The sequence below is a fragment of the Paramacrobiotus metropolitanus genome, unplaced genomic scaffold, assembly GCF_019649055.1.
Source record: "Paramacrobiotus metropolitanus isolate TYO unplaced genomic scaffold, Prichtersi_v1.0 Parri_scaffold0000060, whole genome shotgun sequence".
NCBI lineage: Eukaryota > Metazoa > Tardigrada > Eutardigrada > Parachela > Macrobiotidae > Paramacrobiotus > Paramacrobiotus metropolitanus.
The window spans coordinates 533,309-558,885 of NW_026570280.1; the positions used below are offsets into that span (position 1 = coordinate 533,309).

The following is a 25,577-nucleotide window of genomic DNA, read 5'->3' on the forward strand; positions in this document are numbered from 1 at the left end:
TATTCCCATTCCATACTAATCGGCTTTTGATAAGAATCAGATCGTCCACAAGTAGTACTGTACGTGTACCATGCATGCCCAACAGTAGTGCTGTGTATTCGTCTTATTTTCACTATGTTTAAGGCGCATATTATCGTGGGAAGATGTGTAGCCCGCCGCGCACGCACACTATCGTTCTATCAAGGCCAACCTGCATTACTGCATAATTTAGATTTCTTTGTTATTTAATGGGTGCCGCATGATTCAAGAGCCAAGACTTGTCCGCGACCAGAATTTTTGCGGCTAAATGTAGTCAAAAAGTCTCAATGCAACTGTGTCAAAACCGAAACGTACTCTATGTGATGCAAAATGCCGCAGTTGTCCGGGTGTAAAAACTTTATGTCGAAGAAAACCTTAAAAACTTCGCTAGAACATTCACGAAAACGTTTTTGAAATTCCGAAGTGTAGACTGCGGTTATCAAGGCAGTTGGTCAAATGACACAGCGAAAACATTAAACGGAATAGTACGTATACATGCTCGCATTAAATAGTGGTTGTTGGTGAATATGAGGAATCAATTGCTTTGTCCACTCCAAACCCTTCCACTTGAGTTTATTCAGATGACGTGTAAGGGTGTTCAACGAAATGGCTTTGTTCGGGGCGTTGCTGGGGGCGAATGTGTTTTATATAATCCTTTCTCGAATATGTTACTGGATTTTGAAAACTTTTCATTGAGGAATGGCTGTCATGTAATGATCAACTCCGTTATAAATGATAAACACAGATTTCTCAGCGTGATCCTTGTCGAATGTCCATACAGTGCTCGGAAATATGAAAGTGATGGTGCAATTAAAAGCTTCAGATGCGGCTGCCAGTTGCTCCCCACCAGCCCACGTGTTCGCTTGACGCATCTCTTCTAACAGGGCGAACAACTTATCTTTGGTTAACAACGGAAACCGGGCCTCTAGGAAGGAGAAGTTTTCAGCGAGAGACATAAATTCCAAAATTTTGGTTCGAATTTCGGTGTGTCGCTCTTCTGTTCCATGTAACGCAAAGGACATAGCGCGATAGAAGCAGTTCCCATCACCCACCACATCAACAGTCTTTAAACGCATCTCGGTCAGCTTTTCATTCAAAAACATCTTCCAGGCTTCATGCTTTTCTCTGTGCCCGTCTTCTTGGTGGACCTGTTTTTCTTTAGGGCAATCCCTATTCACCACCGCTGATTCGATGCCCGCAGTTTGTCCTGTGGCTGTGAAAATAAACTACCCGTAGTAAAACAATGATTTTTTGACATAAAAATACTGAGCTAAGGCATACCGATAGAATACGTAGAGTCAGCTAAAGCGTGCAATCTTGCTTCCTCCAGAACGTTACCGTCGTAAGGCTTAATCGCTTCACTCTTCCCGGTATCATTAAACACTACGCAAATGCAACGTACTTCAATGCCGGGCGTGTCCAGTGTCTGCAAATCGTACGGAGAAAGCGGGATGTCGTTCTGGGTATCGTGTCGAAATACAAAAATGAAAGGGACGCCGCCTGGTTGCATTTCACCGGCCATTTCCTGCTGGGTGTATTTTGCGTAACGAATCTTATGAAACTTTTCCCCATAATTGTCCAGTTCTTTTAGTTTATCTAAGGAAACAACCCGAGTGTCCCTAAAGGTTTCTGAAATCAGGAGAATGGGATAAAAAGTTCTTTTCTTGTCGTCCGGATTGTAAGGTAGATCACGGACCACTTCGCTAGCGGCTTTATAGATCAAGACATTAACTGACTCATCTCGTTTTGCAAACACCATTCCATCTGGATGAACAGGCACACACATGATGTTGGACAAGCCAATAATTCCGCGACTTCTTGCAAGCAAGGTGGCGTCAAATTTGGAATGAGCCATGTTGTTACTGCCTGGGTCACAAATCACCACAGCTGCTTGAAATTCCAATGAGTGCGTGTCATGAGTGTTTGTTAATCTTTTCGGATGTGATAAAGGTGTAGCAGAATCGTATTCACCAGTAAAATATTTCAGCGTCGTCAGATGTGGCGGTTTCAGATTGCTGGTATCAGTTAAAGCTGCGGACGTAATTATTGCAATGCTGCTTTCTTCAATTCCAAGGAGCTTAAAACGTTGCACCGATCGAAACACTAGTTCACTGAGTAGCGGTGTGATATTGCAGGCTGGTGGCTGGACTATGTACTGACCATCGAGCAGTTCACCGTACACGTTGAAGTCGAAGATCTGATTGCTGCTGTCTCGGCCGAAGCGTGACTGCAGGTTTCGAGCGCACCGGAGAGACACTGTCAAATTGGTTGCACGCGGCAGCGTATCACTAAGGTCATCGGTGAAGCTGCCGGGTAAGGCAGCTGCCCAAAAGTACAGTCCCTCAGCTGCTGTACCAGAAGATGAAACGCTGGTTTTCTTATCGACATTCGCGGATGATGAGGGTAAATGTTCTGCAACGATGTGTTGAGTGCTTGCTAAAAGTATACTGTATGTCCACATCAAATGTATTTCTTTCGCCATTCCAAAGAAACATAAGTGAGCTTCATCGATAAACACGTGGCAAGGCAAAAATTTTCTGGTACTTATGGTTCGTCGTGCTTCGCAGAAGAAAGGATCGTCTTTTGATATGGACACAATGAGATAGCGTTCGGTAGCAATATCATGGTCTTGCAGGAATTTTTTGTACTGATCAGCTAAACTTGGAGGAGCAATGATAACTGCTTTATGCTTATCGTTTTTCTGCAGTAATTCCAAGCACTTGTATTGTAGCAAAATAGTTTTTCCTGTTCCTGCAGGACCGCATATGAATTGTTGTTCGCCTCCGTACCATACCTCCAGTTGTTCGACATTCAAAAACGACACTGGCCTGAGCCCACGAGGTGTTTTGTTGTTTGGCTGGTTCTTTCGTTTGCTGTTGAAAACAGCCGGTAGAGACGCAATGCCTCCTATAGGTTTGTCAGGCTTCGGCATGACTCCTCCAAGTTGCTCAGCTTTCTCCACCACATCGTATCCTTCTAGAATAGAATATTCCAAAATTTGAGACTGAACTATTTTTTCCACCATGATTTTGTAGCTCTTGAACATGGCTGTTTGTTCTCCGGATAGCGGCCATAAATCGTCGATGGAAAAGTTCTGGTTTTTAAGTTTGTCCAGCCATGTCTTATCCAGTACGCGATGGCCCGAACACATTTTGACTGGAGCGTCCGGCAGCATAGGAAAAAATATGAAAGAGGTGATATGCTGCTGGCTGATACCAAAGTACGTTGCACAGCACCAGAGTAGTTTCTTGAGCTGCGCGGTAGCCCCTTTGCTTGCCGTCTTCTCGCTCTTTAGATCTTCGATGCCTTTTACTTCGAAAAGCATCACCCCGCGGTGTTTATGAATAACGAGGATGTCTAGATCCGGGATGTCAATTAATTTCGGTTCCTTTTCCGTCTTAGTCTTCTTTGGCGTTTTTGGTTTGCTGAATGAAACATTTCCGCTTTCTGAAGAGCCTACCTCTGCCCCAGAAGACACGCCTGAGTGCACAGTACCCGACAAAGGTCCATCTGATGATGAGTCACCCACTTCCACCGGTTTAGCTGGAGATGAATGAAACTTGTTATTATAGTCTTTTAAAAATTGAGCGTCGTCTGGAGAATTCTTTGGATCTGGAAATTTCCAGTTCGAGACAATGAACACTTTTTCTTTCCGAAGGATAAACGCGTCCCTCAGTGCATCAAACGCCAAATATTCGGCTAGTGCCCCATTTGCTAAGCCAATTTTGTTCACTTTAAGATTTTTAATGTGATCTTCCAGTTTTCCCGTTTCCCGACCATTTTCTTGAAGTAAATTAACGCGTTTTTCGTACCAGTCAATGTACTGTTGAAGACGTTCCTTAGTCGGTCCTTCATATCCTGGTACGAACACTGGTGGGTACGCGTAGCACGTAACGGCATTCTCATCGCTCCAGCCAGGAAAAAGACCTTTCATTTTTTCAATTGCATCTTTTTCTTTTTTCATGGAACGCTCATTCGTCTGATGCGCTTTTCCGGACGTTGTCTGCTTGTTCAGACGGAGCAGGGTCGAATTATTCCAGAAAGGCCAAAAAGCGTATCCGGTGGGAATGAGGGCTTTGTATATTTCAATTATCGTCTCTTCGAATTCCGCTTTATCAAACCGAATACGGCTCCGAAGTTCCAGTTTTTCTTTTTCAAATTCTTTGAATCCCGTGAGTTTGTGAATGGTTGTTTTTTCGTTGTACTGCATTTTGAAGCAAGTGGCTGTCCATCTTCTTTTTAACAAGGCTTTGCCTCTCGGTGACATGTTTTTATAATGATCAACATCTTGCTTGTTTTCAAAGTGAGGATTTCTATGGAAGTCTGGTAATTCCATAATTCCGGCGTCCCAGTGCACAGCTAGCCAAACAGAGTAGCTCTCAGAGTGCCAATAAAATAACATGGCTTTCTGTTCTTTCTCTGAGAAATAACGTCGGAGATCCATACACACCAACATCTGCGAATTACGAGTATCACCAGTCTCTGTTAGAATCACACTGTTCAGCGGCGCGGTGCAAGGTTGCTTCCATTCCATATCGTTCCATCCCGGACAACATTGATCCAGCACACGACGAATATGGTCCTCCTTGCCATCTCCGGAAGTGTCAAGAATCGGTCTAGGGGTTCTGAAATAGGCTAGGCTTAGGAAACAGGTCTAAAGGCTATCGTAAATCGCTTATTGGCTTCGCCGCTTCATTACTGTCACTTTTCAGAGCAAACGACTTAATGAACATTGGGAAGAAGTTAGTACGAAGGTTCTAGATCGTAGCATGTTTGGTTGTTTGCCTACACTTGTCTACTGGCGCACATTCTTGGCTAAACTTTTTAAAATTGGCATGCGAAGTCTAGATTTGCATTTTTATTATCGTAGAAACCATTTCCTTCACAGAGCTATAGTTATGAACTTATGCGGCACCGTGTCACGCGAAATCGTGATCAGCTTAGTCGAAAATGAATGGCTGAAAGTCGCTGGTCGGTAAAACTACCGCGGTAGGTTTCTTAGGATCGGTCGGTATCGGTTGAATCGGTAGGTTTCTTAGGATTTATTCTTAGTTTATTCTCTGTCTTAGGTTACCCGTTACTTTATTTTAAGTTTCTGAATTTTCTTAAGTTTCTTAGGCTTTATTCTTAGATTACTCGCATTGTTAGTAATTTCTAGGTTTTCTAAAGGTATTTTTAAAGTTTTTCTTAGGTTTAGTTTTTTTAGGTAACATGCTAGCCAACAATAAGCTGGACAGGTGTATCAGAGAGCAGACTGGTGAAATCCGCGCAAAGCATTTTTTGTCACAACGTTTTAGTACGCGCGAGCTTCTTGTTACCGTTAACAATAATGGTGAGTGCGACCGATCAAAATAAAAACATAGCAAACTGATCTAGAAGCCAAACAAATACGTTTGAGAAACTTTAAGATGCCTAAAACGCCTAAAGGAACGGAGAAGGAGGTGCCTAAAACACCTAAGAGAGCCTTTGCACTTCTTGCCAAACTAAAACTGATACAGTGAAGGGAAAACCCGATAAATTGCCAAAAGCTGGTACTCAAATGGTTGATATATATATGTATTGATATATACGGAAAACTGTCAAGCACCATGTGAGTTGGTCAGTACTTTAAGATTTCAGTGAAATTTTTACAAGCTGTATTGATGTAACTGCACCTACGTTTCTATCGAAGGGCTAGACTGCGAGTGGCTGCCTCGAGCCGCCAGATATCCTTGTTCTGCTTCGTAGCTTTCGGCGCCGCTGTTGGGCGAATAGACTACCCGAGAATTATTGGAGGGGAAACATGAAGAATTCCTGTCGATGTAGGCTTGAATTTTGTTGCGATCGTCAAGCACTTTGATAAATTGGAGGTTATTCGGATAGTCAGTTTCTTGATGAAGACTCATGAGTTCGCTTAAATGGGAGATGTTTCGTTCTTTCAGATCCATATCCGTTGCAGGAGCCAGGCCCCACTCAAAGCTAAGTTGCTCTAAAGATTGGACAGGTGTGTCGTTCTCTGGGATGGCCCCGGCAGATTCCGCAGCACTCGCCATGATGCTATGAGTGTACTGAAGCAAAACAGATAATAAGTATGAATAAGTTTTAAGTTTTTCTGTATATTTCCAGTACTGTAAGTTATACAAAAAAGCCTTGAGTGGGATATTGGTTAAACTAAGACGACTAGAGACGTAAACTGAAAGTAAGTGTCAGAAGTTTGTAAATATTCATTATTGAAGGATCGATAATGTTAGTTAACTTAGTGCGCTTTAGTGCAACAAGTTTGTGCATGAAGTCAAGTACTCGTACTTTAATATTAGAGAAAAAGTATTCACAAGCAGCGAAACATCGCACCAGGAAGAAAATGTAGCCTGTTTTCGGGATTTGCTGTTGTATGGATTTATCGTGCTGTGGTTTGCCACAACATGAACACTACATTATGAACCTTGCGTACAGTATAAAAAAAGAGCTGCTTGATCAGGAAACATCATAGAAATTACTGTGTGACTGAGTGTGCGTAGTGCGTACAACAAGTGCTCAACTGCGCTGTCTGCTCATGCGTGGATGCCATAGCCGCCAGAAATGTGATTGCGTTGAGATATGCCCGCCCATGAAACGCCCATTGAAGGAAAACGCGGTGCGCGCTCGTCGCAATGGCGTGTGGTATTGTATTTTTGTCTGCATGTAAACGTCTTTCATTTTCAAATAATAATTGTAGAAGCCGAATAATTACACAGAAGAGCACCTACCATCTGCTCCATGTGAGCACTGTGTGCTATGAGTTTTGTGCTATATGAGCGCAATGTCTAGCTCTGAATCAAAAAGTAAGAAAAGCACTACGGTTGCCTCGACCTGGCGCAAGGCAAACGTATCGCACACATCGCACACGCTCACGTGAGCTTTCAGTCTATGTACTTTCGCCCGAAGAATAATCCTTCGGGCGATTAGTAATACAGTGGCTGCGCAACAGGCTGCTACGGGCATTTGAAGTGGAACAAGCATAGACATATTTGTCGGACTATTCGTCGTGAATTACCCTGTGTGCACTGGTTACAACACCCGTGTGCAGTCGTTACAGACGCCCATTTCACTGACCGTCATTAGGAATCCGTGATTTATGTAAATTATCACCAATGCCAGCGAAATTCGTAAACTTCTTTTACCGATGACCTTTCCAGTAGGAAGAATGATATCGAAAACGTTTTGATCTTTGACGCAAATTTTGTAAAGTGCTGTGTGCAGTTCCGTGACCTCGGTCAGTCATTGCTTTGATGCGAATGTTCGCGATATCGTCAACACTCAACAGCAACATCACTGCCCGTCTCATTGCCCGTTTGACGTTGAACGTTGTTACTGGCTTTAGCGATTTCTGCACCGATATTTTAATACAATTTTTTTACTTGACGGAGCTTACAGTAAGTCGCTGATTTTTAGGAATCTACTAATTTTCTTCCATCTTTCCTAATTTTGCGGGTGGTTCTGACCCACAACGCTTTCGCTTATCCTTAGAGCTTTTTCGTACACGCACCAAACGCTTTTAGACTGCAGTATCGCTCTGTCAAAGCGCATTTACTGTATACGCAATTAGGTACCAAAAGGGTGCCTGTAAAATACAGGTTGTCTTAAAGATCTCTTATTTAAAAGGGTTCCTACAGTTAAGGGGATGTGGAAAAGGGGTGCTACACAAAACAAGGGTGCTTGAGGTGGCTGTACTGTGACAGCCCACAAACAAAGTGACTTCCTCTGTTACAAGAACAGAAATCAAGGAACGGCAGTTTCATACATCCATAATTATAGTTCAACATTTTCTTGACTGACCTGGCAAAAACAATGTTGACCGATTATGTCACAAAACTTTAAGGAACAAGCAACGAAACAGGTAGCACTACGACTAATTAATCAGTGCGACGCTGGTAATGCTTCGCCCAGTTTTTTATCACATTATTAAACGGTTGAATACGTGAAGCAAACGATTCTGACAGTTAATGTCGTTACAAAAACAGGCGTTCTCGTTTTGCAGACGACACTGTTGTTCGATGTTACTCAATTGTAACGTAGGGTTCTTCTTTATTATAACTTTTCAGTGCTAACAGATGACTTCGCCTAACATTGAATTCTAACAGCCTAAACGCGTTTATTATATATCGCGTAATGAAGAGGTAGAAACGTCGAGAAACTCTAACGGACAAGTGCGCAATCAAGTGAAATGCTGAACCGGCACTCTTGACCGGTTGTTCCAGAGTGCTCCGTGATGTAATAAATGGCTCGGACTACACAAGTATGTATAAAGTCAACACACAAGTGGACATACCACGTTGTTACTGTATGTAACAACACGTTCTTAATACATAACACAGTCAGCCATGTTAAACACTGATTACTCAAAAATACCTGCTCACACTGAACAGAAGGGATAGGACGGTTGCGTTGATAGTTAGACAAATGCTGCTGATCGACAAAGAGGACCAGTCAACTTTGGAGGTTCTGAAAACAGCAAGCGGTGCATAATCAGTAAGCGGTCAGTCTGCGGTACATAATTCTACTGAATGAAGCCAGTAAACTTACTCCCTTTTAAATAAGATCAACACAATATGTAGTGGCACCGGCTTGAAAGCTTTTTGAAAATGGAGTTCAAAACATTACCAAGCACCCATCTGATTACACAACAGATTATGTCGTGTCACAATCCCATAAATAAAGAATATGGAGTCAGTTACTGCGGTAACCCGAAGTACATTAGCTCTTGCTTCAGTGTTTTACTGGTTAAACGTCGCGACAAAGCAATTTGTTCAGATTTAAAATCAGATGGCAAGCTGATATCGTCGAAAAAAGGGTTTGGTATGCACGCACAAGCATGAACTGTGGTATTGAACTATGCAGTATTACAAAGTATAGTTACACTGCTATAGTAGCTGCAGACGCGGAAGCCCTTAGGGCAAGCAAGCGAGCAACAGCGTTGTCACGAATTACTCATGATACACGATGCCGCCGCGTGCCCGTCAAGATTAATTGCCAAAGGCATAATGTACTGAGATCACCATTACTCTAGTCACTATGACATCATACCGACGAGTCACGACCATGCCTCAACCGGTCCGGATACATATAGTATAAAGACTCCATCAAAAGCTTTCCTTTTGGCCTTTTTATAGGGCTCATATACACACTGTTACACACGCTATATATAGGGGGCAAAACTAAGCGTGTTCCACGGTTCTCCTGTTCGCAGCAAAGCCAAATCACGCTGCCACTGGGAGGCTGCCATTTGTTCACCAACCGAAAGCGGTCGGAATTCATTGCTTTAAATTTTTTATTCCGTTTATTTTTAGTAAATGTTTGAGTAAGTAAAAAGCAAACAAATTTTTCTGAGGAATTCAGGCTGGGTAGGAAGAAGTCCGCTGCCAGTGTAACGTTCCATAAATTTCTGAATGAATAAATGTGCCTATCAGGCACATCATGGACGAGGGCTATATAATAATAGCTTCCGAAACATAAAAACTACTTTTGATAACCCGATGGCTTTGTACAGCACTAGCTACTGATCAGTGCAATCAAATAAAAATGCTTAATGTTTGTGAAATCAGCTGCTGGGATAATGCATAATAAATCATATTAAATTCATTGCTTATTATTGCTCAGTGGTACTTGTTTTCACATCCCCTAATAATGCATCATAGAGTGACATAAAAATTCTGGATTTTTATTTTCTGATCAGTGAAGTTCGATCAAGTGAGGAAAATTTAAAGTTGTCAGCAAGATTTGTGGCAAATTGTCCATAGTAAAAAAAAACCATATGGTTTTAACGTTTTGTAAGGTGTATGTCGATTACGTAAATGTACTACGCTTGCATATCTGTGATTCTGTACCAAGTAGTTGGTGAACTGTGGCCTTTGCCCTCTTTTCTGCTCAGTTGTCAACGGAGGTTGTGCAGAAAATTACTCATGATCAGAATGAATATCAGATTCGGAATAAGTCAAGTAATATGTATCTAACATCTGATTTTCCCCAGCTTATATAGCGCCTGGGCTTGATCTGATTCATCCCTAATTAATTCCCCATCAGCGGTCGTCTTGGCTGCATAACTATTGTGTATCCTCCTCTAAGCAGGGCGCAATCCGAGGGAAACCGAGAAACGGCTGAAAAAGGGCGCCGATGGGGGAATCGAACCCCGGCTACCTCGTTAGATCCGCGTACGCAGTACCACTGCACCACGGCGCAATACCTTGAAATCATTTGAAAGATTTTGTCGCTGTACGTGAGCCGCTTCTCGCTTCACACTCCGCATTCTGATTTAATCAACATGCTGGGAGTACATCTGAGATCTGTGAACAAGAAGAGTGGCCTTTTCCATACCGAAAGCACGATACCCATGCTTTAATTAATGTGGCTGCATGCAAATATAGATATACAAGAAACAGCCTCGGCTTCGCCTCCGCGTTTCTTGTGGTCCATGGCCATTTTATTTGAATTTGAATGAGTATTTATTAGATTAACATCAGTCTATTCGTCGAAACATGATCGGTACATGCAATAGGGCAAACACGAATTTTCTATGAAAATCAGTTCATGATTCTCTCAACCTCGAAAGCATTCCTTTTCGCTGTACATACAGATAATTTTACGATATCCCCTACCCGAAAAGAAAGCCGAAATATCTATAAAGTGTGAAATTCGAAACAGTGATAGTGCACTGGATCACTAGCTCGGTAACTCATCACTTCACTGGCTCTTTTCACTGGAAGTTCGTGTGTGCCCAGTGGTGCATGTACGGTCAGTAGTGGTGGCTCGATTACTTGCTTAGCTAACCGGTTCCGTTTGCCGGACAGTAGTGGTAGCTCGGTCACTCATGTACACTGTACAATAATGACAGCTCGGTCACCCACTCACCACCCGGACTTTCTGCGCCGGGCAACAGTAATAGCTCGGTCACCCGCTCACCTAACGGACTTTGTACACTGGACAGTAGTAACAGCTCGGTCACCCGCTTACCTTCCGGGATCTGTGCACGGAAAATAGTGGCAGCTCAGCACTCCATCACCAAACGGGCTCTTTGCGCCGGACAGCAGTAGAAACTAAAGAAAACATAATATTATGCTATGCAATAAGGTAATAACAGTACGTCATTCGTATTGCATAGAGTAACGTCCATTCAACTAACGTACTTGTAGTTGTTCCTTGTAAAATATTAACGTGATGTACACTAATGTTGTACGTCACACAATAACTTTGTAATAATATATTTTACGGAACGTCTAGAACTGAAGGCATAATATTATACCATTGCCGCTCTACAATACTGCAGACCAATGGCTGACAAAAAATATAACTTCCGGTGCCCCAGTCGGTGATCCATGACGGATCATCCGTCATGCAGCCATTCAAAACAGAAATTTTCCTAACCGTTTTACTATAGCAGCTTATAAAAAACACGCGTTTGATAATATTTCACAACTGTGTGTTATGTAATACTATCTGTGCATGTATCTGGATTTCACACAATTAACAAACTATATTGTACTATGCCCTATGATATAATGGTTTGGCGGGTCTTAAATTCTATAGTTCATCCTTTAACGCTTTTCTATTTACACTTATTGTAATTAAGTAGCGCGAACGGTTCCCGTGCAAAAGGAATGCGAGAACCACATATAGCAGAACCCGCTAAGGAGGTACTATGTATGTGCACAATTTTTCTTATAAGCTGTATTATGAACACACAGAATTTTTCGAATTTCTGGTTTTGTTCTGATAGAAATAGTGCTGCTATTGAAGCGAGAAGCTCCACTGGCGGAACTTCAATAACAGCACAACATCTTTCGCAAAATAATGACGGCCTGTTTTATATTATCGTAATCTTCCGGTAGACCGATCATCTCGCGAATTATTCGGTCGCGGTTTATGTACTTACCGTTTATCGTCTAACGGCATACTGTTTATCTTACAACCTCGCCGATAACTAAAGGAAAATCGATAACTAAAGTGAAAGCTTTGGTTTATTCCACTTCTGATAAATAACGAGACATAGCCGCTACTTCCGCTGGCTCATCGCCGCGTCAGCAAGATTTCCTATTCGATAACAGATGCGCTGAAGTGTCTTCAGGTTGTGCGTAGCAAGCTAAGCGGTGGATTAGGTTATTAATTCGGTTAAGTATTCCGCATCCGCATTTTTTCATACCCCATCCACAAACATTGCAGTCAATCCGACTGCTATATTTTCGGATGGGGAATGCCGAAATGCTGGCGATTCCGCTCCCCGTATCATTCGCGCACAGTAGCATGCAGGGTTTTCCAACGGTGTTATTTTACTAGACCGCGCTGATAAACTCAGTTTAACGAAGCGAAAATACGAGATTTTGATGGTTGCCAGTTTGCAAAGGCACACGAGTGCGTTTCTATGTACAAAGCAGTTAATAGAAATAAAATGACTGTCTGCGAGAAATCCGTACTGATTGTACCGTTCTAGCGAGCGCTTCGTTTGTACAGTTGCTCCTGTACTTTTGCCTTTGATGCGTTTGTTGCCAGCTTACTATCGTTCATCGCGTAATTGTCCACTTTGCTGTCGGTAAGCGTAACTTCCGGTGCGCCAGTCGATAAAGAACAAGCACAATTCGATTTCCATAGCAATTTAGTCATTCCTGAGATGCTTAATTCAACTCAAAGTACAGAAAAAAAGACGAAGCCAAACCGTAAGGTTTACGAATAAAGCAAAGTCCAGATACAAGATTATAAATTTGTAAAAATTGTAGCAAAATATTTGATCTTTTGGTTTCGATCCACAATACGTGGCCACTATACTGATAAAGTGTAAAACTAAATACGTAGTCGCATGATTAATACATACAAACTACTACCTGAAAGCAAATACTATTAAATAAGCAAATAAACACGTTACATTGTCACTATCTTGCATAATCAATACATGATAGTGCAACCAACCTTGCACTAACTACCGTGCGTATATCAGTAAGTTCGTGATGTAGCAGCGTCCTTGGCTATTTGGACGATGGAGTGTTACCCTCGATGCTGTGGTGTCATTCCACCGTCCGATTAGCCAACTCATAAACGCAGATACGAAGTGTTGTAAATGCTCGGTGAGAACGTGTTACAGCGCATCGCGACAATTGATGGCGGGAGACATAATTATACCGTAAGTAGGATATTAATTATACACGGTGGCAATATGGATCCAAAATCACACGCCAGTCACGGCCATCCGACCTGCCAGCCAACTCGATGGCGCAAGTCCAAGTCCAGAGTCTAGATTTTTCCATCGCATTTTTCCTAAGGGGAAAATGCGATGGAAAAGGGGAATAACACGTTGTTTTACCGGAAAGCCGAACTAGAGAAAAATCGGCAGCGCGCGATGGTAATGCGCTGCGTGAAAATCGTCCCACTCAATAACACTGGAAAACATAGCCGACTAGAGCGGCTTAGGACCGCTCGAGCGGTCCCAAGCCAGAAAAGTACCGCGGAACAAAGAAATGACGGGACGAATCATCTACGTATACTGTACTGTTACCCTGCACTTGCCGAAAGTTTCGCTAGTGCAACCATGCGCACGTTGTACGATCGCTATCACGATTCACATAGACGGCATACAACAGCAAACTGCGCACACTGTACGAAATTTCGGCAAGTGCAGGGTAACAGTACAGTACTTCGACATAGTGCAGATGCAAGCAGCAGCCGAGCAGCGGCGGACAGCACGGAGTTTGTGATACAAAAGAGATGTTCGAAAGAATGTAATTTAAACTCAGTTTAGTGCAATAATTTACTGTAGCGGCTCGATCAAGTGGCGCCACAGAGTTTGTGTACGGGAAAACAGCACACATGCAGCGTGTGCATACTCACGTGCTCGCAAGTACGAGCAGTGCACACTTTGCAATTGCTGATTTCCGATGTACAAACTCAACCTGATTGAGCCGCTACAGTAGTAACGCACAGTTTTGACAGTACAGTAGCTACTAGCTACGGTAGTGATATAATGCGAGTCCAAGTACGAATTAGCCGAGGAAAACAACCCGGTTCGGCAAGGAAATAATATTGTTGCACTGATCGTATCGTTTCTCGCAAAAGCTGTGTACAGTTGTACTCTGTACCTGAACTTTGGCCTTAAAAGCTTTTTCTGCCAGCTTAAAATCGTTACATCGCGTGATTGTCGGCTTTGCTACTGGGAAGCGCAACTTCCAGTACCGGTCAAGCACCGGTATAAATAATTTCAAGAAAAATTTCGCCAGTTCCTATCTTTCTACTTCCTATAGTTCCTAGTGTTACGTGGGGCCTTATGGGCGCCCACGAACCTTCGACAGCGAAACAACGGCCAACCCGGATTGAGGCTTTAATGCCGAAATCTAACTCGCGCACCGTAGCGCAGCAACACCAGAGTAATGAGGTCGGATCCTACAGCCAGCGCAGCTGTACTGTAGATCCGTCAAAACACCACAGAAATGTGCGGGATGAAAATCCCCAGAAACAGCGAAACACAACAGCGAGTGGCCAATCGTGAAGGCGGAGCTATCGGCCTTCACACTAGGCAAAATGAAACACAAATTTGAACTGTATAGATTACGAATAAGTCAGCGTGAAGAAAAAACTAAAACTTATTCAACTTTATAGCAGATGGTTCAATCTTTTCTTCTCATTACCGATCAACAATCAGTAACCGCTGTTGTTAACTAACAAAAATACGACCACAGTAACCGCTAAAGTGACAAAACAATAAGGATTTTAAAAAGTTTTGTGCGCCATGTAATAAAATGACATGGTAATAAAAAATGTACGTAGCTGGTATCACTTCTGCACAAGCTCTACAAACACATTTGCACGGTTGACGGCAATATTTCCTGGGAAAAACAATCCATATTGACTGTACGCAATGGTATGCGATTGCGTCTGTATGTAAGCAGTCGATGGAAATAATACAACTGTCGGCAAAAGACTGTATTGCTAGCATCGTTCTCGTGACCGCTTCATTTATTACATGTACAGTTGCGCCTGAGCTTTTGCCTTTAATGCTTTTCGTTTTAGCCAGCTTACAATCGGTCATCACATAATTGTCCGCTTCGTTTGCGGCAAGCGCAACTTCGCCTAAATGGCCAAGGACCGGCATCCATTATTTCTTTAGCAATGTAGTCAGTAGTCAGTTCAACAATGTGTTACACTACACGTCCAGAAGGAAACCCAAAGCCGAACCGAACCGTAAGGTCACAAATAAAGCAAAGTCCGTATACTAAATTCCCACATTTCTGGTACACCATTCAACCTTTTCTTTTCGTTTTCGATCCACAATACGTAACCGCTCTACTAATAAAGCATAAAATCTTATACACAGCGGAAAGTAGTACCATTTTTAGATAAATACATACTGTAATATGTAGTACAAAACACAATAAACAAATAAATACATAAAGAAGATCAGTATTTTTATGTAAAAGTGTATTACCACAAAATACAGGATAGCGCAGCCAACCCTTGTTTAGAAATAAATACAGAATTTTATCCATGAGATAAAACAGTCTCCAGAGATACGAGTGCATCTGTATGTACGAAGCAGTCGATAGGAATAACATGACTATCGGCAAAAAGTTCGTATTGACTGCAGCGTTCTCGCGAGCGCTTTGTTTTGTACAGTTGCACCTGCACTTTTGCCTTTAATGCTTCCTTTTTTCGCCAGCTTACAATCGTTCGTTGCGGAATTGTATGCATTGTTGGCGTTAAAAATGCAGCTTCCGGTGTGCAAATCGATCAAGGATAGCTGGATAGGTATAAATAAGTTTTGTTAAAATTTAAGCAGTTCTGAAATGTTTTACATACATATAGAAGGAAACAGAAACCGCACCATGAGGTCTACAAGTATAGCAAAGCCCGTAGAAAAAATTATAAATTTGTCAAATCAAAATCAAACCATTTATTATTTTATTTTCTTTCTCGAGTTGTCCACAATACGTTACCCCTATACACTAATTAAATTTAACAATAAATACATGGCGACATCATTTATACACTGTACATAATGTGCACTGTATATGGTACATACTATTGTACACGATACAATATGCACTGCACATACTAATTTTGGAGTACGAATACATAATAAGCTAACATAAGTAAATGTATTATCCTATATATTAATAAAATAAGCCTTACGAACATCTCCTTCAAAACTCCCTTTTGTGAACGATTTATGAAACCAAACTTCAATAGCGATATGTCGTTCGATAGCCCTCATCCAGGAGATTTGTCATCAAAAACAAGTTATCAAAACGGTTTAACAGTTTGAAAGAAAATTTTCAAAAACTTCAACATACAAAGTCTATGGGAACAGCTCAAAAACGATTTACAAGAGCAAAGTAACTGCCAGCGGCAGCAGGAAAGAGCAGTCCAAGTAGCTGGCTTATCATAGGTCGTTTACAGTGCTGACTAACAAGTTATTATTCAAGCACTTAAAGTTTTTCGAATTCCCAACATCAAATGACGTGTTATTCTGTGGTTCTTTGCTGTTGTTTTCTGTTTTGTCCATAAATCCATACCGCACATGTTGTTGATTTTGATTTTCTGCGTGTGGATGTGATATTTTCTGGACTGCTTTGTGTATCTGTCTTCACTATGCCGCGAAAAAAGAGCTTGACTGGCCGTAAAGAATCGAACGCAAACAAGCAGAAGACCTCCAGCGAAACCTCTGAGCAACAAACCCTCCGCCAGGAAACGGCCAGGCGTCAATATGCAAGGTAACGCTTTCCCAGCTACTAATAAACATTAAGACGGTGCAGTAGTAACTTTTGTGGTTTTAAAGGAGATCCATTGTAAGCCAGCGTAACGAGACTATAACCGCAGCGACTCGCACTGCCGTGAACCCAGCCAAGTAAGTGTTACTGTTTTATTCAGTTCACCACTTCTGGCATTTGTCGAATTTTTTTATGTATTAGTTTGTAGCCTACCTGAACATCAGTAAAATTTATTGCAGTCATGAGTCTGATCCTACCAGCGGGACTGATGATTTCGAGATGGACGAAGTTGGTCTTGCACCTGTTGCTCTACTGGAAAAAGAAGTGCAAAATCTGCGTCAACGCGCTGCACGTATCCCAGCCAAGTAGTACATGTATTGTTGGAAAACCACCCTTTGTACATGTATGCGGTCGAGAGCCGCGTTTTGTATATGTGTGCAGTCAATAGCCAGTATTGTGGATGTGAATATCGTTCGATATTCACTGCTTTTTGTATGTATGTAATTACGCGGTGGCTCCAGCTGGGGTGGTTCAAGTCCAGCCCAGCTGGTCGGAATCAAACCGAGAAAACGCCCTGCATATTTTATTAAGTGCGAAGTGCTACGAATCCGTGACCCATTGGTCACTTAGTAATTATATTGAAGGCTAACTAAACAAACACCAAAACTAAACAAAAAGGTCAAGCAACTCTTCCTCAGTCAGAACATGATCAACCAAACGTTGATCAGCCAAATACTCATCGATGCTACCATATTCTTCCACAATTCCCATGTCGTCATCGGAAACTGGAGATGAGGATGGAAGCCCGTTACACAACACCATACCCGGATTGCCATCCTCGATGACACCCCACATCGGTTCCGCTAGGACATGCGGTAGGGGGGCGGCAGGCACTGGCTGCGTTATGCCAGGTGGAACTAATGGTGGTGGAGCAGAGTAGGAAGCGGGGCCGGATTCCGACAAAATAGCCATTAGCGGTTCAGCAAGCGGAGCCGGAAGTGGAACCGTCGGAATGGGCTGCGGCTGGTTGGCGGGCACTACGGGTTGCGACGGACGAGCAGGTGGAGCTCGTAATGGCAATCCGACGCGCGCACGAACAACCCGCGCGGTGGACGTTGGCTTCGGCTTCTCCACTTTTACGTCGTCATCATCGCTGTCGTCGATGGTAATAACAGGCGGGTTAACCACGGGAACGGTTTGCTCTTCACCACGCATCTGGCGGATGAAGAAGACGGCAGCCTGGTGGTGCTTGGCGCGCTCTTCGTGGTATTCCTCTGTCAGCATGTATGACGGGATGTACCCGGCAGGCTATAGAAACATGACACGCTTAATACGCTATATGGGTGAAACAAAAATCTGGGGTGACTATGATTGTGTAGACAGCGTATGTACCGTCTTGCTGAGGGCATCGATTTCGGCTAAACGAAGACTAGTAGCGAATACCACATCTTCGTTAGCCGCAAGGTGCTTGACCAGGGGATGTGCCATGTTGGTGGTATAAAGGATACAGTACAGAAAGGCGAAGAAAATTTAAGAAAAACTAGGAACGCTGTGTAAAAAACAATATCTGCACGTGTAGCGTGGCTGAACGGTCAATAATTTCACTCGGCAGACGAAATACAACAACTGAATGTGCTTGCAAGGTAATACAGTGCATTTATGTAAGATTAGCGTGGGTCACCAGGCAACGTTGTCAAGGAAACGGTGCATGGGAATCACTAAGGACGCAGCAAACTTACAAACGCATACAGTTCATGAAATTGCACGCTGTATACATTGTTTGTTTGGAATCCGCGCCATTGTAACACAATAAAAATGAGCCATGTACACAGTAACGATTACATGGTACATACACATGGCAGCCCGGGTAAAATACCAGGTACCACATTGTTCTGATTAGAGGAAAACAAAATTATTAAACAGAACACAAGACAAAGTCGTAGTAGCATTAGTTTGAATCGTTCAATCAGAATGGAAACGTATAAATACTTAAGAACACTTAACAGCGATGTACGGGAAATTGTTCTTGATGGTTATACAGTGGATAATGTTGTATGGGCTAGCTTAGAGCGCTTCACTCGTGTCAGAAAAATAAGCGCAGTTAGCTGTGAAATTTATAATCTTATAGGACTGCCTATTTTACCGTCCCTACGAGTACTGATGCTTAACGACAATTTCTTGAGCGATGTGGATGACCTGGTTGAAAAGTGTCCAGCTTTAGAAAAACTGTCCCTTGCCTATAACCAGCTTTCATTTCCGTTCCAGGTTGAAAAGTTAAAAGATTTAACCAGTCTTCGTGTATTGGACCTTAGTTATACTCCGTTTTTCTACCGGAAGGATTTCGATATTACTATGCGTTTGCGTTTTCCAAAACTCCAGTCGCGCACGATGACATGGGAAAGCTCTGAAAGCGAGAATGACGAAGAAGAGAACAGCAGCACCTGGTTTTTGCATGACTAAAATAATGCATTCTAGTAAGCCATGAGATGTTAAGAAGATCTTGAAGGTTAAGTCTTTGGATATGTCTACTGTGCTGTTTCAGTTACACCGATAATGCTGTTTGTGATTTTTACCATGGTGTAACGTGTGTGTGAAATCCATCAGATGGGGTTTGTCTATTAGTTAAACCAGAGTCAATAAAACTGTCACTCGGTGTCTTAGTACTGTTGGTTGTACTGCCATCCTCCACAATCCCACTGTTACATAAACCCACCGCTGAGTTGTAAAAGGGGCATGCGCTCATTTCTTTGCTACAGAGAGTTACTGCAAGTACCAATATTATTTGACAAGTAACGTAGTCATAGCAACGGTACGTGGTGCCAGGTACTGTTTTGGCTACCTTGGTTACGTATGTAAAAGCAACATGCAAACAGTCGGTAGTTATCAGAATGGACCTTTCCGACTGGATGCTTACGGATGCTCCGTTAGAGGAGCTTGGTTTAGAATTTGTCTCTCCTACAGCTTCGAATAATGTTAACGCTCAATCTCTACCTAGTCCATCGTCGAGCTACTGGGTAAACGAGCTTTTGCTACCAGTTACGAGTGGGCTGACCGGAACTGGTTTTGATCTCCAGGACGGGGAGGTGCCGGTAGTTACCAACTCGACCGCATCACTTGATTGGTTGGACGAACTTTTATTCCCAGTTGTCAGTGCTCCACAGGTAGTGCAATCAACGTACCAGGAAGCTGCGTTCCCTACGTTCACTGAGGAAGTCGCGTTACCTCCAGGTGATGTCCTGACAACGTACACCCCAGAAAGCGATTGGTGAGCGGGTTTATTATGGTACACTCTTTGGGTTAATAAAAATTGGAAACATTTTTTAATGAAACCGTTGTACATGCAGCAATGTATATATACTCTGTATGAGCGGTTTGTTGATTATAATACGAATAGCTCTGTACGATTATGCTAGCACATAAAGTGCAACTGAAAGGTCACGGAACTGAACCTTGTCATTGCAGCTTGGCCCACTGTCTAGCGTCGATCGGATTGCTCCCTGACTCCACCCAGTACCATTTTGCTATTCCGGAAACTGTGTCGGAAGTTAATAACCGCAGCGTACCGGAAGCCACACTAATCCACATTCCTGAACCAACAACACGGGAGCCAGAAAAAGACAGTCAGAAGAAGAAGCGGGCTAAAGAGCATATTATGCTGAAAGTCCAGTCTCGGCAGCCTACAGTTAAAGCTGGCAAGCTCCACTGCTACATTCAAAGTACAGGGTACACTGAACTTGTCGTCACGACGGAGCCTTGGACCCAACTGAGTGTGAACGGTAACGAGTTCGGCCGCATTGCCTTGTACTTGCTGAACGGAAGTTGGGAGAAGGATATGGCTGACGCTACAGTCAGTACGAAGAAGAACTGGGTGCCACGCGAATTGTATCGGCAGTACTCTAACACACTTCGATCGCGTTTTTTCGGTCAAACAAGCGTAAGACCTGTTTTCTGCGATTTGTACGATTAGCTGATGATCTAGAGTTTTCAAGATGCCTCGTGGTTAACAGCTTAGCGATACGAGAACTTGTGAATCACCGCTCTCTGCTAATGATGTATGTGCGTGCTAATGCTAAAGAACCCGATTTTGTTGTTCGCGATAACGATTATCTTGACGATGATGAAGAGGAAGATGAGTAAAGCTAACAGCACAATATAAAACTACATACTAAGTTCTGTTTAAGTGGTTATGATTGATTGTGGTAAAACGGTGAACGTAATTGCAAGAAAATGAGAGTAGGTGTTTCTTCGGACTCAAAGCGTTTTAAGAGGTACAAGGTTGAGCGAAACGCAGATTGGGTGTTTAACTAGGAACCGACTAAAAATGAAACCAACACGGATTGCGTATGAGACGCATTTGAAGATGTTCAGAATGCACAGGTTGCGCAAAAGTTTTTAACATGGTTAGGTAAACATTGTTGTGACCGTAAAGATTGTTGAACAAGTTATAATTAATTTGGTATACGTTCCGCCTTTTAATAACATTTGTGTTCATGTCACAATACACATGAAAATCAACATCTGACAAACCACATAGAACAAAAACTAATAATAAGTCAAACTCGGTTTACGGTAGGGCTCAATAATTAGAAAAACACATTAACTGCGTAAGGAAATAAATTTGGACAAAAAAGAGCTGAACTAGTAGACAATAGTGGCGGATAATAAATAACTCGTTAATGAAAGGAACGCCTCTTCCTTCTCAAAGGTCACTCTGTGACACCCCTGTAAATGTCAACACCTGGAGTACGAAAATTAACATAAAAACCAATTCGTACCGTTGGAATGGATAGTTTTTCCGGCCACGTACGCCAAGGTGACATGAACTGCAGTGGCCGTTTCAATACCGGTCAAAATATGTGTCGGTGAGTCCAAAATCATAGCCATTTCATCACCATGCAAACCGTATGACCAATTATTGGCTTCGCGGCAGCAGTGCTGCGAATTCACAGCAAAGCGTAAGTAAGTAGCTCCATCGCAGTCCAGCTTGGTGGTGGCTGTAGCAGCATCGGTTCCTCCCCAGCTAATTACGATGTGACCTTTGGTACCCGGGGCCGGTAATGGCATACACAGAGGTAATGTCCACAGCAGACTGGCAGAGGGTTGTTGGGATTCACACCAAGCAAATCGGTGTTCACCATCCAAGCTAATGCGACGAAATTCCACATCTAATGAACACTTGGAAAAGGCCATTTTTGCAGTCAAGAAGTAACACAGAGGGAATGACTGAAAATGCGAATGCGTCTTGCTAAGCTCGTAAATTTTGAAGGTAACATAACGAAACTAGGTACGTTGCTGGGCACCATGTATCGTACCCGGACACCCATGTACGGTACAACGGTACATGTCAAGCAGAACCTTGCAGCATGTTAAGTAAACCTTTTATTATTTCGTTTGTCGTTATGAACCAACTTTTTTTTAATGTAAAAAACTGTGCAATGCTTACCGGTTTAACTGATCTGCCTCCGGACATGGAACCGTACCAACTTTCGGCTGCCGATGTTGCGGATTGCGCCGCTTTGGCAGTCATGGACGACTGGGTTGATGAAGATCAGGGCGTCCTATATCAGTATGGCGGGCAGTCAGCGGCACTCACGGAAGATCAGATACCACTCATTGATATTGATGAGCATGTCACCATTGACTGCACCGGATACAAATACTCGAAAAAGTACAAGCTGCACTTCAAGTGCTTTGCTGTAAAGGTAAGCCTAAATATATGGTACCCCTAAATCACTACAGTATTTAATTTGCGGTATGGTACAGTGCTTTTACTTTTGACAACAGTAGAGTTAACTGAAGCACTTTATTTTTAAGGTGTCCGACCTTCAAGATATTAGTTTTGCTGATATCCCGTTTATAATAACGTTCATCTTGGAGCACATTCTACAGTCTGTGTTAAAAAATATCAGTGACACTGAGCTGGTGCGTTTGCGTATCGACTCGCACTCACTGGAACGCCCCATTTGGACTCCACCAATACAAAGGTCACAGTTAGATGTAAAGCGCTGGATGGACGAGATTGAAAAAGTTTTGCAGTCTCATGAAGATTTTATTTTGGATGATACCTTTGAAATTTCTGTGCAGTATACCGAAATTCCACACGGTGGTTGTCGGAAGGATGTGCCGCAACTATTACGTCGAAAATTGCAAAAAATGCGATCGGTAATTCAAGTGAAAAATAGCGACAATTTGTGTCTGGCGCGAGCACTTGTACTGGGTAAAGCGTACGCAGACAATGACAAAAAACTTTGCCGCCGCCTTCGCCGTGGAAAGAAATTGTGGACCAATGAAGCGAAGAAGTTAATTCACCGAGCTAACCTCGACCAAAGAGTGTTCAACCTTACCGACAGTCCGTTTTTTGAAGCCGCACTTCCTGAATATCAAATTATTATTGTCAGTCTGGACCAGGGAAACCGGATTGTATACAGCGGCAAGGTAAAGAATCGGCATATTGTTCTGCTGCTGTACCAAAACCATTTTGATCTCCTGCTGTCGCTCCCAGCTTTTTTTAAACGATCGTATTGGTGCTACCAGTGTAACAAAGGTTACTCTAATCGCACAACTCATCGTTGTAGCATCGTTTGCCACCAGTGTTTGCGGTCAGACTGTGAGCGTGATATGACAGATGTTATACACTGTGCGGACTGCAACCGACCGTTTTACGGAAAGGGGTGTTACGATCATCACAAAGTCGCAACAAAGAAGGATCGTGGTAACCGAACAAGAACTCAAAAAACCTTGTGCAGCATGGTCCGTGTATGTGAAGACTGTCAGTGCGTCGTCTCTATGCGCAATCGAAAAGCCGGGAACGTTCACCAGTGTGGTGAGATATATTGTAAAAACTGCAATGTGCACATTCTACCGGAAACGCACAAATGTTTCATGCAGCCACATTTGGTCACAATGGAGGAACGGCAAAATAATCAGGGCGCACATTTTTTATATTTCGATTTTGAGACTTATGTACGTGAAGATGGTGAGTTGATTCCCAATCTGGCAGTCGTTCAAGATGACAAAGGAAACGAATGGATGTTTCCATCGGTCCGTGAGCCTCTGGGTACAAGTATTATTGATGCATTGTGCTGTTTCCTAGTGAGTGCTGACCATAAAGGGTATTACATTATTGCGCATAATTTCCGCGCTTTCGATGGCTACTTTATTTTGAACTGGTTATTAAAAAATGCCATTACACCAAAAGTTATAATGAACGGGGGAAAAATTTTACAGCTGGATGTACCAGAATTTAACATTCATTTTCGGGACAGTATTAATTACAACCCCAGAGTTTGTCAAAATGGCCGGCTACATTCGGAATTCCTGACCTAGCCAAGGAACTTTCCCACATAAATTTAATCGTCCGGAGAACTGGGATCGAATTCTCGAGTATCCAGACTTGGACGAATACGGATACAAACTAATGGACAAGAAAACCCAACAGTCCTTTAAAGAATGGTATGATTCGGATAAGGTTGCAAAAAATAATCTTTTTGATTTCCGCAAAGAGTTTGTGACCTATTGCCAAAATGACGTTACCGTTCTGCGTCAGTGCTGTCAGCAATTTCGTTCACTATTTATGGAGATAAGCAATGGTCTCTGCCCTTTCACTTCCGCTTTGACCATTGCCGGTTTATGTAATCTGTTTTGGAGGTCGTATATTCTGAAACCGGGTCAAATTGGTCTCGTTCCACAGCAAAGATTTGCAAAAAATCGTCTTCAATCTACAAAAGCCTTGAAATGGCTTTCCTGGATGGAGGAAGAGGATAATTGTACAATACAGTCGATGGTATCGGGTACCGAGCATAAAATCGGACCTTACTTTGTAGATGGATACCGTCAAGATACTGGTCACATTTACGAATTCTATGGTTGCTGGTACCATGGCTGCCCTACCTGTGTTGACCAGGAAACAGTGCACCCCTATCGCAATCTTCCCATGAGAGAAATCTACAAAGAAACGGTAGACAGGGAACAATACCTCCGTTTCCAAGGACACACCGTTACCACAATCTGGGAGCACGAATACGACGAAACCGTTAGGACCAACCCGGAAATGCGACAATTCCTTAAAAATGTGACCTTTGTTGAGCCTCTGCATCCTCGTAATGCTTTCTACGGCGGCCGCACGAATGCTGTTCGATTGTTTCATTCAGTTCAGTCAGATGAAAGAATCATGTACTTCGATGTCAATAGCGAATACCCCTTCGTAAACAAGAATCGACGGTATCCCATCGGTCATCCTGTTATCATTACAAAAAATTTCACAGACATTGCCGACTATTTTGGTTTGGCACATTGCACCGTGCTACCACCGGGAGATTTGTGGCTACCAGTACTACCTTATCGAAGTAATGGGAAACTGACCTTTCCTTTGTGTGCGACATGTGTCAATCAGCAAACAATGGAGAAATGTGAGCACACAGACCGCCAACGGGAACTGACAGGTACATGGTGCACACCGGAACTGGTTACCGCAATTAACCGCGGATACAAGGTCACGCGTATATATGAAGTTTGGCATTACGACACCTCTGAAGATCACTTGTTTAAAGCATACGTGGACAAGTTTTGAAAATCAAAACAGAAGCGAGCGGATGGCCTGCCGGTGTTGTTACTGAAACGCAAAAGCGACAGTACATCGAAAATTTCCATCAGCGGGAAGGTGTCCGATTGGAATATGATAAAATAAAGGAAAATCCTGGTCTGCGATCTCTGTCCAAACTGTGCCTAAACAGTTTTGGGGCCGTCTAGGGATGCAGGATAACAAACTCAACACGTTGTACGTTCATGACCCCAAGGAATTCTATGAGATGCTGTACTCAGGAAAATACCACGTTCATTCCTGGGATCTTTTCAACGATG

At 42.8% G+C, this 25,577-nt stretch overlaps 2 protein-coding genes across 6 annotated transcripts; both read right to left on the reverse strand.

The window, feature by feature from the left end:
• Positions 1–342: 342 nt before the first annotated feature.
• LOC129593127 (uncharacterized) lies at positions 343–11,394 on the reverse strand. Of its 5 annotated transcripts, XM_055489313.1 has the most exons (6): positions 11,273–11,394; positions 10,984–11,066; positions 8,394–8,478; positions 5,677–6,065; positions 1,300–4,643; positions 343–1,231 (listed from the first exon to the last, which is right to left on the reverse strand). In XM_055489313.1, exons 1-6 carry the CDS (start codon positions 11,345–11,347, stop codon positions 708–710), a joined length of 4,500 nt encoding a protein of 1,499 aa, XP_055345288.1. In that variant the 5' UTR covers positions 11,348–11,394; the 3' UTR covers positions 343–707. The 5 variants fall into 5 exon arrangements, with proteins under 5 accessions (XP_055345288.1, XP_055345292.1, XP_055345291.1 ...); XM_055489317.1 differs by lacking the exons at positions 10,984–11,066; positions 11,273–11,394 and adding an exon at positions 8,638–8,846; XM_055489316.1 differs by lacking the exons at positions 10,984–11,066; positions 11,273–11,394 and adding an exon at positions 8,638–8,846 and having other exon boundaries at positions 8,386–8,478.
• A 5,990-nt stretch (positions 11,395–17,384) lies between these two features.
• LOC129593185 (uncharacterized) lies at positions 17,385–18,206 on the reverse strand. Its single transcript, XM_055489393.1, has 2 exons — positions 18,111–18,206; positions 17,385–18,026 (listed from the first exon to the last, which is right to left on the reverse strand). Exons 1-2 carry the CDS (start codon positions 18,204–18,206, stop codon positions 17,385–17,387), a joined length of 738 nt encoding a protein of 245 aa, XP_055345368.1.
• Between the last annotated feature and the right edge of the window lie 7,371 nt (positions 18,207–25,577).